At 37.5% G+C, this 16,971-nt stretch overlaps 1 protein-coding gene across 1 annotated transcript; it reads right to left on the minus strand.

The window, feature by feature from the left end:
- Positions 1–14,038: 14,038 nt before the first annotated feature.
- On the minus strand, positions 14,039–14,980 carry LOC110298771 (olfactory receptor 52E5). The gene has a single exon (XM_021168208.3). It carries the CDS (start codon positions 14,978–14,980, stop codon positions 14,039–14,041), a length of 942 nt encoding a protein of 313 aa, XP_021023867.1.
- Between the last annotated feature and the right edge of the window lie 1,991 nt (positions 14,981–16,971).

The raw sequence follows: 16,971 nt of genomic DNA on the forward strand, positions 1-16,971 counted from the left end.
CATTAAAAAATTTAAAAAAAGAATAGTTTACTAGTATTTGGATTCCTTCTGTCCTTTTCGTTGTTCATACGGCTTAATTTCATCCCTCATCCACTTTTTGTACTGGTTTTAATTGTTTTTTTCTTGTTTTATGGGCTAAATATAAAAGTGTGATTAAAAGTTGCAAAAGTATTTTCACATTTATGACCACATTTTATAACTCCATACCTGCAACCTCAGTCTCATCTCAGATTATCTAAAAAGAACTCTAAGAGAAGTTCTGAACTGTGCTTAATGTGCTTAAATAACCTATAGAAGGTATCTTGTAGTCTGAGTTTGTAACTAAGGGGCTTTCCTTGTGATGTGGGCATTATAAAATCCACCTGTTAATTTTCTATTTCAGTACATCTATTTGTGTCTTTTATGTATAAATCAAATTCCTGCTATGTCCATATTTTGTGACAATTGACCTATCCCCATTAGCTTTTCTTTTACCCACAACACATACAACTTCAACCTAATGAAAAATATTCTTATTATCACTATATTCATCTTTATGATTTTGCACTTACTTATTCCTCATTTTCTGACTAATTTCTTAGAAAATTTCACATTTATTCCTTATGAAGTGTAGTTCCTGATCTCATTGTGAGGTACTTACCCCTCCACCTCATGGAGTCATGAAGTATTCCTGAAAGAATGGAGGGATTTCACATTAAAGACAGGAAGAATTTGGAGTTTTCATCTGGAGGCTCCCATCAAATAGATCTTCTGACTGAAGCATGTGGGTCTGATCAAAGAGCCTAGAGAGAGAAGTATGCTTTATGCCTCACAGAGCTTAAATGTGACTATTATTAGATAAAATGTCTGCATGACATATGATCATTTTATATCTTTCCCTCTCATTCATGCTTCCATTTTCCCCTCCCTCTAACTTCTCTTCACTGCATTGTTAGAATTCCCACTCAACAAATATGGGCTTGTCTACACAGCCTAAGAAGGTAAGCACTCAGAACACATCTGATGTATCTCTTCATCTTTGTCTGCAACTAGAGCTTGCCAGTGACAACATCAAGGCTGATACTAGTTTCCAATGTCTCTGGTTCTAGCTAGAGGCACAGTGCGGAATCCTAGGAAGTTTTAAGTCCAAAACTAAAAAAAAGACCTTGCAGCCAGAGCCTCTCTCTAGGCCGACAAGACCTCACAGATCAGCACTAGAGAAACACTGCTTTAAAATGTGACAGTATTGCACTTTCCCCCTGGCTTCTTGAAGTTCAGACAGGAATTGAAGGAATCTGTTCAGATGTTACTTTAGGCATTATTGAGTAAATAGAATAGGAGGTAGCTCATGGCTTCTTTGGGCACAAGTTTCTAGTTTTAAAGCTATAAATTTTAGCCATTTTAATGTTTGCTAAAACTTGCTGAATTATCTTTCCCTCAATTATCAATAACATCTTTTATTCCTACCTACGATGTTATATCTAACTAAATTATTTCCTATTCAATAATCTACTTAAAATATATTCTTCCCCTAGATCTCTGTATTCATAGCTGAAAACTATCTGGGTTCTATATGACACATGTACTGTTGTACTGTTTAGCTTTTCCATTGCTCACTCCACGAGGAATCTAGCGAGAGAGGGAGAGAGAGAGAGAGAGAGAGAGAGAGAGAGAGAGAGAGATCAGAAGCCAGCTCATCACATTTGCTTCTTTTGCAGAGAGATGATCTCTACTCTTCCAATAGCACTGACTCAGCAAAAGAAATCACAGGTACACAGGTAGGTCTCTGATTTTCTGGTAAGTCCTGGAGTCTAGACACCCTTTGGTACCCTCTCGTTAGAATCACTTACCAAGAACTGGAAGCATGATTTCGGGATCCATGGATGCTAGAGTTCTGTCTAGTTTCAGAAGTAGTTATACAGCCAGAGCTTCAGGGACCTTACCCACTGCAATGCTTTCAATTTATTGTCTTTCTAGCTCAAAAGATCCTCCTGGGAGAGATGAGCAGATAGGCAGGAAAAGAAGTAATACATCCTTACATTGGCTGTCTGTCCTACAGGGATTAAGTCCATCTCCTGGGTGAAGGGCTTGTAACACATCTGTATGTGCTCAGAACCAGGTGTACATGTTCACTTGGGGCCTTCCATGGAGTCTACAAACTCAGTTTGTATGTTATTCCTGCATATGCCTATCATATAGGTAGACTGCCTAAAACTGCATGACTTAAAGTTAAACTACCACAATTCTTTTCATGGACCTGTTATCAAAAAATGTAAGAGAAAAAAAAAAAACAAACAAAAAAACTTCACTGAGGTATCAGTATAAGCTGCTCATTACTCAATGGAAATGTTTTAATTTAATGAAATAAAAGACAATGCTTTCCTTTCTTCGCCGCTTAATATGCCTTGAATTCCATTTGTCATTTCAGATACTATACTTGTCACCTATGGAAGGTATTGTCTATATTTTAATTCTTTTGAATATATAGAATGAAATTCCAGCAATTATCTCAACCTTTGAATCCTCTAATTAGAACACCATTGCTAATTTCAATTAACCAGTTACTTTTGTCATGCTATTTTGGATCATATTTTGTAATTATTCCTATATCTGGTAATTTTTGTTAATTGTTATATTATACTATTTTTGAGACAGAAATTCTCTATACAACCCTGGCTGTGCTAGAATTTGCTCTGTAGACCAGATTAACATCAGAGGTGAGCCTCCCTCTGCCTCCCAATTGCAAGGATTTAACACTTGTGCCATCACTGCCCAGTTAATAGAAATTTTGGAATGTTGCTTTTTGGGGTACCAAATCTTATAAATGTCATTTTTATAAGCATTCTTAGGACTAATTATGAAATGCTAGTGCGTTTTTGAGAATAATTTGCTTTTAGGGTATTAAGGTATAATCATTATTCTTAAGGTTTGTTATGAAAACCCAGAATAATTCTTAACCTATGACTACTTTTGATTTATTATTGGGGAAAGACTCTTTGAATACCTCCCAAGTACCCAGAGAATTGTCTTCCTTTCATATTGTAATGGATAGCTACCAGAACTGCTTAATCTTAGCCATAATGCTTGACTCTTTCCTTATCTTATCTTAGCTCATGAAATTTCATTATATAATATATTCACTGGAGGTAGATTCTCTGTAAACTTTCAAACTTCTTTCTCCATGCACTCCTTTCTCTTCCAAAGCTCTGGTTTCTCAAATGTAGCAGTTTTAATCTTTCTAAACATTTAAGTACCCTCCTCAACTCAGAGACTCCACTGATAAGCTCCTCCTGCATTCCTGTCTTCCTGTGTTTACCGGAATGGGAACTTTTGCATAGTAGCATATCTATCTCTATGGCTTCTCTCATTTGTTATCCACATTTTATATTTTCTGTATTTCACTGGTGTTTTCAAACTCATTGCATAATATATTCCATGCATGGTTGGACATCAGACTTTAGTCTCTTCTGTTTCTTCTTGAATGGACCCTGAAGCCTATGAACACATTAGACTGCAACCTTACCCTCCTTCAGAATTTGATGTAGCTTGCCTTGAGTAATGATCACTAAGGTAGCATGGTATAAAGGATTCAATATGTTTTATGATTTCCTTATCACAAATATAAGGTTTCTCTTGGTTTTATTTGAGACCAGATTGTATTAAAATAAAAGTCTTTGAATCCATGGTCATTAGCTAGTAATAATTTTATGCTTGGTAGTGAAGTAGTTTATATTATTTTAAATATTGTAATCAAGGAGACCCAGTGGAAACAGGGTAAATTATACACTGAGAGAAACAATGAATGGCAAGTCATGGAAGAATAAAATGAAAGAGGAGTTATAGATAGTAGTTGGAGGAGTGGCCAAATAGGTCAGACTGTGTATGGTCCTTCCAGCCATTGTTAGCATTTCTTTCTATTATGAGTGAATTGTGATTCTATGCATAGTAGACATATAACTAGGCTGACATGGTTTGATGTTCTGGTTCCAATATATGTTCCAGAATATGTTCCAATATAGTCATATTAGACTGCACTACAGAAAAAATAAAAGGAGCTAAAGCAGAAAGCTTCATTCGTCTCCCCTTAGGTCACTGCATTCATCCAAATGGAGATGAGGTGGCTTCAGCTTGTACAGAGGTGACAGCAAAACAAAACCAGATGACAGTAAAGGTAGGATTCCAAGGCCAAGAAGATATGCTGGAAGGGCAGCTTTCATTGTAAGGGAACTTGGGAGACACAGGAAATTTAAAATTTGACCTTATGAGATAGCAAGTGTGGAGTTTCATTAGCTAGGATAGGGAAGCCTTTGGGAATCACCCATTTCCAAAAAGGAGCAAAAGGCTTTAACGCTTCTTTGCTATGGTCCATGGTCATATAGTTTTCTGGCATATTCTTCTGCATCATACAATCTATCTATACCACTCTTTGTGGTTAATTTTTGGTAGTTTGTAGAGAATCAATACCCCTTTATCTTAGGGCTTTCAACATCTCTTATGCGTTTTAATTTAATCTTTTTTTAATTGGGTATTTATTTCATTTACATTTCAAATGCTATCCCAAAAGTCCCCCACATGCTCCCTCACCCACTCCCCCACCCACCCACTCCCACTTCTTGGCCCTGTCGTTCCCCTGTACTGAGGCATATAAAGTTTGCCCGACTAATGGGCCTCTCTTTCTACTGATGGCCAACTAGGTCATTTTCTGATTCATATGCAGCTAGAGACACGAGCTCCAGGGGGATACTGGTTAATGCATTGTAATATTCTTGATTTTTTTCAAGTTTCTGCATTAGCCACTAGACTATATTTTCCTTAGAGCTTCATTTTTGACTAATATATTGGTCACAAAATGACCTTCAATAAATATTTTTGAATGCTTGAAGGGATGTGTTGATTTACATGTGAATTAAATATATTAAAAGTTATTTTATTATTATACTTATTCTTACAAATGATCATACTGTTTTCATCGTCCATCAATCTTTGTTTCTTTGTTTTTTTGTTTCCTTCCTTCCTTCCTTCCTTCCTTCCTTCCTTCCTTCCTTCCTTCCTTCCTTCCTTCCTTCCTTCCTTCCTCTCCCTCCCTCCCTTTCTTTCTTTCTTTCTTTCTTTCTTTCTTTCTTTCTTTCTTTCTTTCTTTCTTTCTTTCTTTCTTTCTTTCTTTCTTTCTTTCTCTCTCTCTCTCTCTCTCTCTCTCTCTCTCTCTCTCTCTCTCTCTCTTTCTTTCTTTCATTTTTGTAGACTGTATGTGAGATTTATTACTGAACCCAATTTGATGAAGTATAGGAGAGCACTCTGGGAGTCCTTGGGAGTGCAGGGATGGCCACTTTTCCCACTTGTCCAGGAGACTACATACAATAAGACACATTTTTGACACCACAGCCATCTGGGACCATGTCTTCAAATTCATCTTCATTAAACTTCCTGAAGCCCAACATCTTTGAGATGTATATTGCCTGGCAGGAAGATACTCAAAGTTGGTTCTAACAAGGCTTCAATGGCATGTTCTTATTCTGTAGCTAGTTGAACAAAGGCATGATGACTTGGCGAATGTGCAGACTGGCTGCTGTTACCTGGGGTTTTTCAAAGGCACCACATATCAGTGTCTTGAGCCTGTCATTCCTAGGATAAGACAACATCTTGTCTTATGCATACTTGTATGCACAATGTTTTTGTTCACTGTGTAAAGGTTACCCCCGTGTTATTCAAATACTAATTTCTCTGCCCTCATATTTTGTTTCAAATCTGGACATGGTATTGCAATGTCAAGAATCTCCTGTCTCAAATTTGGGTAAACAATTTTTTCCTGTAGGAAAAATTTTTTTGCAACCTACTTTTAATAAGGTTTAAATCTCTCTCTAGCCCCAAAGCCAGCAGAGGTAGTAGAAGAGAAGTTATTAGGACAGAGATGAAGTGGATCTGTTCAGCAATAGTATTTCCAGTCCAATATCAAACACCAAATATGATTCAGCAGCTGCAGACCAATCTCTAGTCAGGCTGATACAATGCTCAGAACAGCAGCTACATTCTAGTCCTTTCAGCAAACCAGCAACTGTAGTTCAATTATAAGAAACCACTGGGTTCACCAACTGTCCTGAGATGAGGCTGCATAAGAGACAAGCTCCTGCAGGAACCTCAAAGACGTCCTTTGGTGAGTTTCTCTTAACATTGGAGTTATCACACATTGAACTCAACAACACTATATAAGGTGAACCAATACATGCATGCCCTTAACAAAGAATAGTGAGGCAGAGCAAACCAAGGTTCAGTGCTCCTCTCCCACTGTCTGCAGGGTCATCTTTATACTCCTTCATCAAGCATCCTTTCATCTGTGTCTGCTATATCTCAAACATCCTTTCACCTGTGTCTGCTTCAGGAAACAGTCTTTCATGTGTTTTCTTTTGCAAAGACTTCCTTTCAGTTGTGTGCCCCAGAAAAATCATCATTTGGCATAACTAACTTTCCAAAGAACAAGAAGTTTCCACTTCACTTACTGTTTATTCTCTGCTTTGTCAATAAGTGTGGATCACCCAATGGCTGTACAGAAGAGAGAATAGGGCAGGACTTGTGCCAGTGAGGGGAAGGAAAGGAGGAATGAAGGCAGAGTTCATCAAGTCCAGCTGGACAGTGGAAGCGATCATTGAAAGAATTGGTATCTTAGCTGAGAGGCGGCCAGATTATTTTAGGGTATTAAAATAGACAACCTAAGTATTGAATTAAAGCTCTAAAATAAATCTTGGGTTTTTTTTTTCTATGTTGTTATGTTACTGGGAGCTAGCTAGAATAAAGTTATACAGCCATCATATTAATCTACTACTTACATTTATATTACTTACACTTACTCAAATATGAAAGCCATCCTTGCCACAACTGTTCATTATCTATTTCTTTGAGGGGCAGGGGGTGGGCACAAATAATCAACTTCCAGGGCTTTGGAGTAAAGTTGCTCATTTCATCTGACACAATGTGGCCATAAAGTGGGAATTCCTCAATGTTTATCTTCTTCCTTCCCAAGTCATAGATTCAGATCTTGGCAGCAAGCACAAGTATGACTTGTGAAACTGCTCATGCCAGGTGGTATAGTGTCCCATGATAATACTTGAGGCCTACTCTGGCTAGGGAGTGAACTGATGTGGAACACAGAGTCAGTGGAAGACTAAAGATTGATGATCCGTGGCCTTGTATCTTATTATTTGGGATTTAGTAAGCACTGTTTTCTTAGTATTTGAGATTTAATAAGTGCTGGGTTCTTTCTCTTACCATCTTGTGCTAATAAGCATTGATTCCTCTCCCTTTCTCTTTCTCTCTCTCTCTCTCTCTCTCTCTCTCTCTCTCTCTCTCTCTCTCTCTCTCTCTCTCTCTTTGTCTCTCTCTGTCTCTCTCTCTTTCTCTCTCTCTGTCTCTGACATGTCATTGGCTAGGTGAGAAGCTAGGAACCCATTAATGCTTTGTGAGGCATAGAGAAAATAAAGGAGAAGAATTAGTATCCTTTACACAGGCAGCATGGACAGACACATACATTCATATACACACATATTCTGGTCAGGTCTGACTCCCTGTCTAATCAATTCAAGTGTTCATGGATACTTTCACAATAAACTTCACACACACACACACACACACACACACACACACACACACACACACACACACACAAGTTTGGTAGATGGAGCAATAGCCTCCATGAGCAAGTTACATTGAGCAAGCACCAGTGCATAAAGAACACACTCATTCTATTTGAAAAAGGAGCTCCATTTGCTATTGTGCAGAGAAAGAAAAAGTGCCGCAGACCCTCTGGGCCCCTGTGCCTGCGTAGAAAAGAGTCTCTAGCGTAAATGGGCAAAGCTTAGGACGTTACAGACAGACAGACACACACACACAAGAGAGGTGTTGAATCTGAATGTAATTTTCTGGTTGAGCTTAGACTAATTATATTACAGCGAATATCATAAAGTGTAAAACATAACAGATACAGTACATTGAAGTTTTCCAGGTGCATGAGGAGTGACTACAAAAAGAATTTTCAGGAACCAGATAAATGTTTAGGTTAGAGATAAGTATCCCTCCAGATGCAAGAGGAGTGACTTCAAAAGGACTATGTTTACTTAGAGATTAGAGCCTGTTTCGAATCAGCCCTGCCCAGGCAAGAGTTTTACACCCCAGCATTAATTGGGCTAGGGGGATATAAACTCTTGCCTGGCTTCAGGAATAAAGTAGTGTCATGAACCTTGGAATTCTTAGGCCTTGTTAATTCTTATCTATGCCTGGAGAATTCCCATTATTCAGTATAGTATATTAATTTGCTCTTGGCATGGAATGTAGTCTGTAATAAGAATTTTTGTCTCAGTGAGAATTTCAGACTCTTTCTGTAGACAACTGAATTTATGGCTAGTGCTTAATTGTTTTATGGTAGAGCTAAATTAGTTACTGAATAGGTTAAACTCCTTGCTGCTATCTGGAATCTAAGAACACTGGGAAAAGGCTTTAGCTATGTTAGAATACAATCTTAAAAGGCATTACATTAAGGTAATACTAAATAGAGTGCACGTGAATCTATACATTAGGCTAATGTGGGGAGTGGAGAATGGATATTATGGTTTATAAGGATTATGGGAGAAAAATGCCAGACTCTAGGAAGAAAGTTTCTTTGAAACTCATTGCTTAATCGGTCATCTTCCCAGCTTTCGCTATGTCAAACTGACTCAACTAAAGTACATGGCAAAAAAAGCTTCTACCTTTTTATTGCTGAAGTCAGTAAAAAGCTCCTCAGTAAAGAAAATAGACCAAATCTCAATTGGTGAAAGAAAAAAGTACTTTCCTTTTTATTTTTGGAAGAAAAAAAGCCCCTCTCTTATTGTTGTTCTGAGTTCTTATACTTTCTTGGGATAAATGATCATGTGGCTTTCCAAGTATCATTACATTCCAAAAGTTCATAGCAAGTTTGAGACATAAAGTTAAATCAGAAATTGAATAATGAGTTACAGCAGAAATGTTTACATGTGTTTCATTAAGACTAGTATATAACTAAACATTCATTATCATCTTCTATCTTTATATGTTCATTAAAAGTTTAAAGCAATAATTTTTGTTATACGTCAGCACAGATTTGTCAAAAGGCATATCATCTGCCTTGTGTCTCATTAGTTTTGAAGTTTTATATAGGTAAATTAGTCAATATTTTATTTTCTGCCCTTGCATGTACAATAATTTTTCCATTCCCAGTTTATGATGTTCAGTTATCAGATAATGGTTTCACAGCTAGCCTAGAAGGAATGTTTTCCCTGATCATAAATTTGTGTCAAGCTTGCTTTCTTATTCTAGTACAATTAGTCCAAGACACATGTAGGTTTACAGAGACCTAATTGCAGTTTTTCAGGGGACTGGACATTACTTGTATAAATTTAGCAATTGTGTAATTACCGATGTGTCTACATAGCATTACTCCAAGAGAGTACATCTTCATTGATCTGGAGGAAATCTGCCTAATAAAGTGGGCTAATATCCAGGAATCATTAGAATATGTAATAATGACAGGAAAGGTATATCAGCAAACAGAATCACTCCTGAGATGAGATCTCTGAAGGTGCTGCAATTCAGAGTTTACTCATCCCAACCATGTAAAATGATGGGCCATCTCCAAAAATGTCACCTGCATGTCTTTAGCCTTTCCTAGATGGGTTCTGACATTCCTAGATGGTTCTTAATACGAGGGTATTAAGTGGCATTCTGAGGAAAAGACCTAATTCATATTTCTTTATGTGAATATTAATTTTTTCCATTGTCACTGGTTTTCCTTGTGACTTCATCAGTTATAATTGTGTTTTGATGTTTGAGTCTAAAACAAAACAAAACAAAACAAACACCTCACAGTCCCAAATTTTGTGTTTTCTGGAAAAGTACACTAGAAACCATTAGAAAGAAAGTTTATAGCCCATATTGTCAGCCATGTTCAGAAAGAAAATACTGTACTTCTGTCTTTTCAGTCTCTGCCTTTCAAGGTGGTTTTGAGCATTCATCATGGGAACGACAATATGGGGACTGATCCCTGGGAGAGTCTAATTCTCCTCTCCATTAGTTTAGCCATTAGTTTTCTGCAGTTCTTTAGAGGTGGAACCCTGTGAAAAGTTTCCCCTTCCACATAAGCATGGCTATTGTTGTGGTGGTGGTCTTATTTGTGCATACAAAGCCATTAGACCTGGAATTTTAAGAGCTGTGTGTTGGTTACAGGATCCTTGGCCCCTGTTTTGAAGAATAATCTAAAAAAAATCCCCTCATTTGTATTTTTCCCCCAACACCTATATTCATATTGCTTTTCATTCTCTTCTCCAATTGCTACGTTTCTTTCCCCATGTTAATCACCCCTCTCTGCCCATCTCCTTCATGTGAGCATACAGAGTACCTTCTCAGAGCATCAGTAAGATTTTAAAAGAACTTTCACAATGATCTGAAGATCATTGCTCTCACTGTGTAGAGTAGATGCACCAGGCCCAGAGGCTTGATAATAATTCCTCTGAAGTCAAATTAGAATATAAAGGAAGTTATATGAATTTCTTTTAATTTAAAAAAGTATTCAATCTAACATCAAACCTGTTTAGCAGGAACTGGAAAGGAGAAGGGATTTAGAATAATGGATGATGAGGGGAATAGAGAAAGTCGTTCAGTGGATAATGGTGCTGTCATTTTCCTCCACCCTGGGAGCTTGCTGCTTTGAGTTAAGTATTATACACTGGATGGCTCTGGGCTGAGTGATGGGAAGTTAGAGAGAACATAGAGCAAATGGAAAGAACAGAATCATGTGTGTCCCCAAGACAGAAGACAATAAGATGGAAAGAGAAGTTCCTGAAATTAGTAAAAATGGAAATGAAAGTAGAAGATGATCAAGCAGACAATAGTGAGATCAAAGCAATGGGGAGCTTTCTTTCTGTTTCAAATCTACATTCTGCAACATACTCTCACAAGGACTCAAAGACCTTATGAGTATATGAGTACAAGTTACAACAGACTGATCAAAAGGTCCTCTATCTGTTAAGTTTGTTCAGATCCTTGGATCCTTATGTATAATCCAAATCCTCCTCAAAGAGTACATTAGTCTAGTTTAGAGTTGGTACAATCTCCACCTTGCCATTTACTAGCTCTCTTTCACCAGGAATCTGTCTAATTTTCCTTCAAGAGTTTCTTCCGTATGCCATTCTCACAACTTTCCCATGTGTAAGCCTAGCTGTAGTCCCACTGGTATCATGGAGATGGCTTTATCCCTTTATTTTTCCATGAGATTAAATTTAGTGGATGGAGATAGTACCTCTCACAGGCAGGAATAGTTCTGTACTCTGTTTCTTAGAAAGGAAAATTTCTATTACAGTTCAAATTCCTTCTGTTCTCTGGAGAGATACAGCTTGCTTGCCATGAAGAAGTTGGGAAATAGGGAACACAGTATATTTTAAAATTCTTCATGATTCCTCTTAGGTTTTTATATTCTGTGATTTACCAAAGTAGGGTCACTATTGCCATCAAAGTTAGAGTTAATTTCTGCTTTTGACATATCTATTCATTGTTCTATCTTATTCTCCCCTCATCTCATATTATTTCCATCTTATAGACAGTTACATACTTTTAGGTCATATATCTTTATTTACAGATGAATCTCAACTTCATATGAAATAAAACAAATGATATTTGTTTTTCTTAATTTGTTTTATTTCACCTAAACTAATGATCTCCAGGACTGGGGTATAGCTAAGTTGGTAGAGCTTTTGATTGGCAGTGGGTAATGAGTAAGACAGAGACCCATAACTATTCAAAGTGCTGAAAAATAAGTGATTATAAGTACTCAGAAGTAAAAGGAAAAGTATTGGCTCAGGACCCCCCAAACCAAGTTCTCAGCACAAGAGATCTATTTTACCCAGAGGACAGAAGGCAGAGAATAAGCAACAAAGACATGATGAGAGAGAAAGGGAAGGGAACAAAGGAGAAGGAAGAGGGGTATTTGTCCTGATAAGACAAAGACTTGCCTCTGGGTAAGGAGAAGACAGATATGACATATAGGAAAATGACAGTTTATAAAGGTAAAATGAGAAACCCCATGTTAGAATGAATGGTTTAATTTTGATTGGGTATGTTACTTAGGGGAGTCAAAGGTGGGAGATGATTGCTGGACTTCAATACTTTGATAATTGGACCTTGTTAGTCAGCTTTGGGAGGAGGAAATGATCAAACACGGGAATAGACCTTGGTGGCTAACTTTTGGAATGTAATCTAATTTTTTAAAATTACTTTTATTTTCTCACAGTTCAGTTGTTACCTCCTCCCCAGTCACCTCTCCCACAGTTCCTCATCCCATTCCTCCTCCCTCTTGTCTTTAAGAGATCCCCCCCAGCCCCCACTGCCAGGTCTCCCCACTCCCTGAGGCCTCAAGTCTCTCAACGTTTAAGCAATATAATGGTTTTTGCAAGGCAGAGAGAATGGGAGAGAAGGGCAAGGCCTGCCTGAGCTGGCCAGAGTCTCTTCAAGTATGAGTTGGACATCTATATTAATCTGAAATTCTCCCCTGTCTCCAAATATCCCAGAGCATCCCAGAAAGAGTGTAAGAGCTAAAGGATATGGAAGAGTATGATGAAATATCTTCTGGACATGATACAGCTGCTGTGAATATGACCTCACAACAGTTATGGCTGCATGCACAGGACTTTCCCTAGATCAAGCCATTTATAAAACCCCAACAAGGATATGGGAGATGCTGCTGAAGTCCTACCTCTAGCTGAAGTGCTATTTGTCAATTCATGATTGTTTGGGGTGAAACCATTGGTAGATTGCCCACTTCTTAGAAGATGACTCCTTATCAATATGGGTAGCATTAATTGGACTCAATGGGTTAAATTTGAAAAAGGAAAAAAATGAAGTTGGAAAGGAGGCATGTTGGAGGGCAAAGGATGAATATGATTAAGGTATATTGTACATATGCTTAAAAATTTCAAAGAATAAAGAAAATATGATTAAAAGGATAAATCTACATACACCAGGAAAGGCAGACATACTGTGTTAAGTATACAAAATTCCAAATGCTTTGAAGTTCAATAGGATTCAAACATTTTTCCAGTGTTTTTGAGTTCATAGCATCAAATTAATTTTTTGTTGTTTTTTTTTAAACATTTTGTGGGCAGAAATATTGAAGCTCAAAAAGGTTTATCTAGATTTTGTTTGTTTGTAGTCTTCCTTCCTTCCTTCCTTCCTTCCTTCCTTCCTTCCTTCCTTCCTTCCTTCCTTCCTTCCTTCCTTCCTTCTTTCTTTCTTTCTTTCTTTCTTTCTTTCTTTCTTTCTTTCTTTCTTTCTTTCTTTCTTTCTTTCTTTCTTTCTTTCTTTCTTTCTCTCTGAGCCAGGAGCTCATTATTGTAGCCAAGACTGGTCTGGAACATACTGATCTTGTGTAGCTTAAAATCGGCCCAGATGTGATCCAGTCCTCCTGCTTCTGCTTCATGGAACTTGAGTTCCAAGTAGTCACACCTACCTTCAAAGACTTTTATTGTACTTTTGAGGTCAAACTTCCAGAAAGGGCCAGACTTGAGGTTAAATCAATATATGTTTTATGACATTTACTTCACCTTTTACCACTCGATTCTTGGTTTAGATAGTATTCCATGCCATTTTTTACCACTAGAACTTTGGCTATGACATTGGAATATGTGGGAAAATGCCACTCAAGGTAATTAATGGGCACAAACTTTTTTCCAATCCTCTTTTCTCTCCCTGGGGATTTTATGCTGTCATAAAGAGTTTTAAAAAAGAGTTTTGCTGTACCTCCCACAGGTTGGACTAGAGATAGGACTTTGGAATCTTTATGTAATATCTTTGGATGGCATATACTAACTTATGAACCATGGAGGGTCCTGTAATGGGATTGGCTTTTATGGTGATAGTGAGGGGACATGAGCAATTCTTTTCCTCAGAATTTATTGTTCACTTGCTGTCTTGTGGAAATTTAACAGAATGGGTTTCTAATGTTTACTTCTGACTGGACACCATTATTTTATTATTGGACTGTTATGGAAGATCTTGGAACTGAATTTCAGTGCATCTTAGGGTTAAGCATTCTTAGTACTCTTTCCCTTATCTGTTTTGTCCTGACTCCATAGATAACAGGGTTCAGGGCAGGAGGAACAACCACATATAGGTTGGCTAGAAGTATGTGGATGTAGTGAGGGATATTGTGGCCAAAGCGGTGTGTCATGAATGAGAAGAGAGCTGGAAGGTAAAATGCCAACATGACACTGACATGGGAGCCACATGTACTTAGTGCCTTAAGCCGAGCATCCCAGGATGGAAGGCGGAAGACTGCTTGGAGAATCCGGATGTAGGAAAATCCAATCACAGACAGATCAATGTATCCCACTGAGAAAGCGACCAATCCATAAATAACATTGACCTTGATATTGGCACATGCTAGCTTTGCCAAACCCATGTGTTCACAGTAGGTATGTGGGATAATCCGGACACCACAGAAAGGCAACCTCAAGATCAGAAATATAAATGGAGTCACAAATATCAAAGTCCTGACTATGATGATTACACCCAGAATAGCTATCACTTTGTTAGTGAGGATCATACTGTACCTCAGTGGGTAACATATAGCAATATATCGATCTATGGCCATAATTGTCAGCACCACAGACTCCAGGCCAGTGCATGTATGGATTATATACATCTGAGTGATGCAGGCTCCAAATGCAATCTCCCTGAGATTGAACCAGAAAATACCCAGCATCTTGGGGATAGTAGCTGTCGATAGGCCCAAATCAGTGCATGCCAACATTGCCAAGAAGTAGAACATGGGTTGGTGGAGGCTGCGTTCAGTTTGGATCACAAATAAGATGATGATGTTCCCCAATACAGCTATTAGATACACTGCAAAGAAGGGAAAGCCAATCCACAGGTGCAACTCTTCCAGCCCTGGGATCCCTATCAGGAGGAAGGAGGAAGGGTGGTACTGGGTCTTGTTGGAATGAAGCATGTTAGTATGAACTCATCACAGATGTATTTCTTGCAGTTTTCTGGCTTCCACTGAGAGACCCTAACTTCTTTCATAGTATGTTGTGTAATTCTTTCAAAAGCAGGAAACCCATTCTTTAATTCCATAATACAGCACATGAAACCTACAGAGGGAATAGAAGACACTTTAACTTTGAAAAATTTGCCTCATATTTATAGAAAACCATGTAGAAAAATTCAAATTCGCAACAAACATGTACTTCTGTCTTTTATCTCTTCAGTCTTTAAGGAAGGACTTATATACATTAATTTAGCAACTATTTATTTATAATTACTCTTGCTAATCAGAATGTAACGTATATAACCAATATGGAGTTTCTCCGTCCCTCCCTCCATCCCCCCATGTGTGTTTATGTGTGTGTGTGTGTGTGTACATGTACATGTACATGTACAGTGTACAATATATAACTGGACTGAAACTAGGAGATGGTGACTCAACAAGTTGTTGGGAATCATACATTTCTTGCAAAACAGAAGAGAAATTGTTTTTTGTGGGAGTGGAGTAAAGGGCATATATTAGAGAGACAGTGGTTTGGAATTAAACTATGGACTGAAATCAAGGAATTTAGATACAACTGGAGATGATTACATAATTTGGTAAAACAATGCTCCCTCTCAGAAATAGAAAATCCTGCCTTAATATTACAATTATTACACAAATAGCTCTAGATACTCAGAAATTTATTTCAGACCTTTTATGATTCATGGTCTTTTAAAGGTGGAGCAATATGACAAGCAGTTACTGACTTCCATTGTGTTAACACTTTATCTAGTTTTTCAGATACAGTATGTGGTGATATTTAGTTACTAGCTAGCTGACTTCCAAAACTGAATTTATCTGTTGCCTTGTCTTCTGGTCTGAGTCATAACTTGTAACATGATGAGGTAATGTATGTGAACAAATTAGCCTATTACCTAACTATTAACCACAGGGGGTGAATTTTGTGGTAGATGCTGGGTCACAGGTAGTAGCCACACATTGGCTGGACTTGTTGGGTCTAGACAGTGATGTCTCTACAGCAGTGCTGTGGGTTGTGTTGTCTTGATGTTCCTTTGAGTACAATGAATTCTAATTCGGTGGCTATAAAATTGTCTTCAAAAACTGTGTTGGAAACATGGTATGTCTCATTTAGATTGACATGTGCCCATATTATATCCCATTTCCTTTACTAATATACTATGGAATTATCTCCAAATATGTGTTATAATTAGTTATTTTGTGATTTTTTTTTCACATCAAACTCAGTATCGGTAGCTTTCATATTCACTTACCCTTCATTAGATCTCTCTTTGTATTCATCCCTAGCCATAACCTCAGCATATAATAGACCAAAGAGTTCTTTTAATTTTACTTTTAACTGAAAAGAATAATACTTCAGGTTGTTTTTTAGGAAAAGAGGACTAGGTGACATTTAAAGAAATTTCTTAGTGTTTAAAAGTATTATTTAAATATCAAAACATAGCTGAGATTGGTATCTCTGTTCCCATTTACAAAGGTGGTAAATGAAGGTCAGGTTAAGACTGTCTATCTATCCACATACATGCATCTATATTATAAATACTGAATACATGTTATATATGAATCAATAGTTGTAACAATTTTTAAAATACATAGACTAGGGGTAATAATAGCGATTCCATAGTTGGTGAAACATACATGAATATTCTGAAAGCTAGAACCTATAGATTTGTGGTATGCTTACTCAGTCCTGAATATGGTTTTAGTAGCTGTAATAACCACCACCACCACCACCACCACCACCACCACCACCACCAATCATCATCACTGAGATGATAAGGAAGAGGAGAGATATTTCACCAAAATACCTCTTTTCATCCACTCTCCATTTTCTGCATTTAAATTTCTATTATTTTTTATGTAATGCTTTTTAAATCTATATTAATGTGTAGTACATTTTCAGTTTCTAAGATATAATATTGAATGAATTTTCC

Source organism: Mus caroli, unplaced genomic scaffold, assembly GCF_978045245.1.
Source record: "Mus caroli unplaced genomic scaffold, Mus_caroli_1 scaffold_8, whole genome shotgun sequence".
NCBI classification, from domain to species: domain Eukaryota; kingdom Metazoa; phylum Chordata; class Mammalia; order Rodentia; family Muridae; genus Mus; species Mus caroli.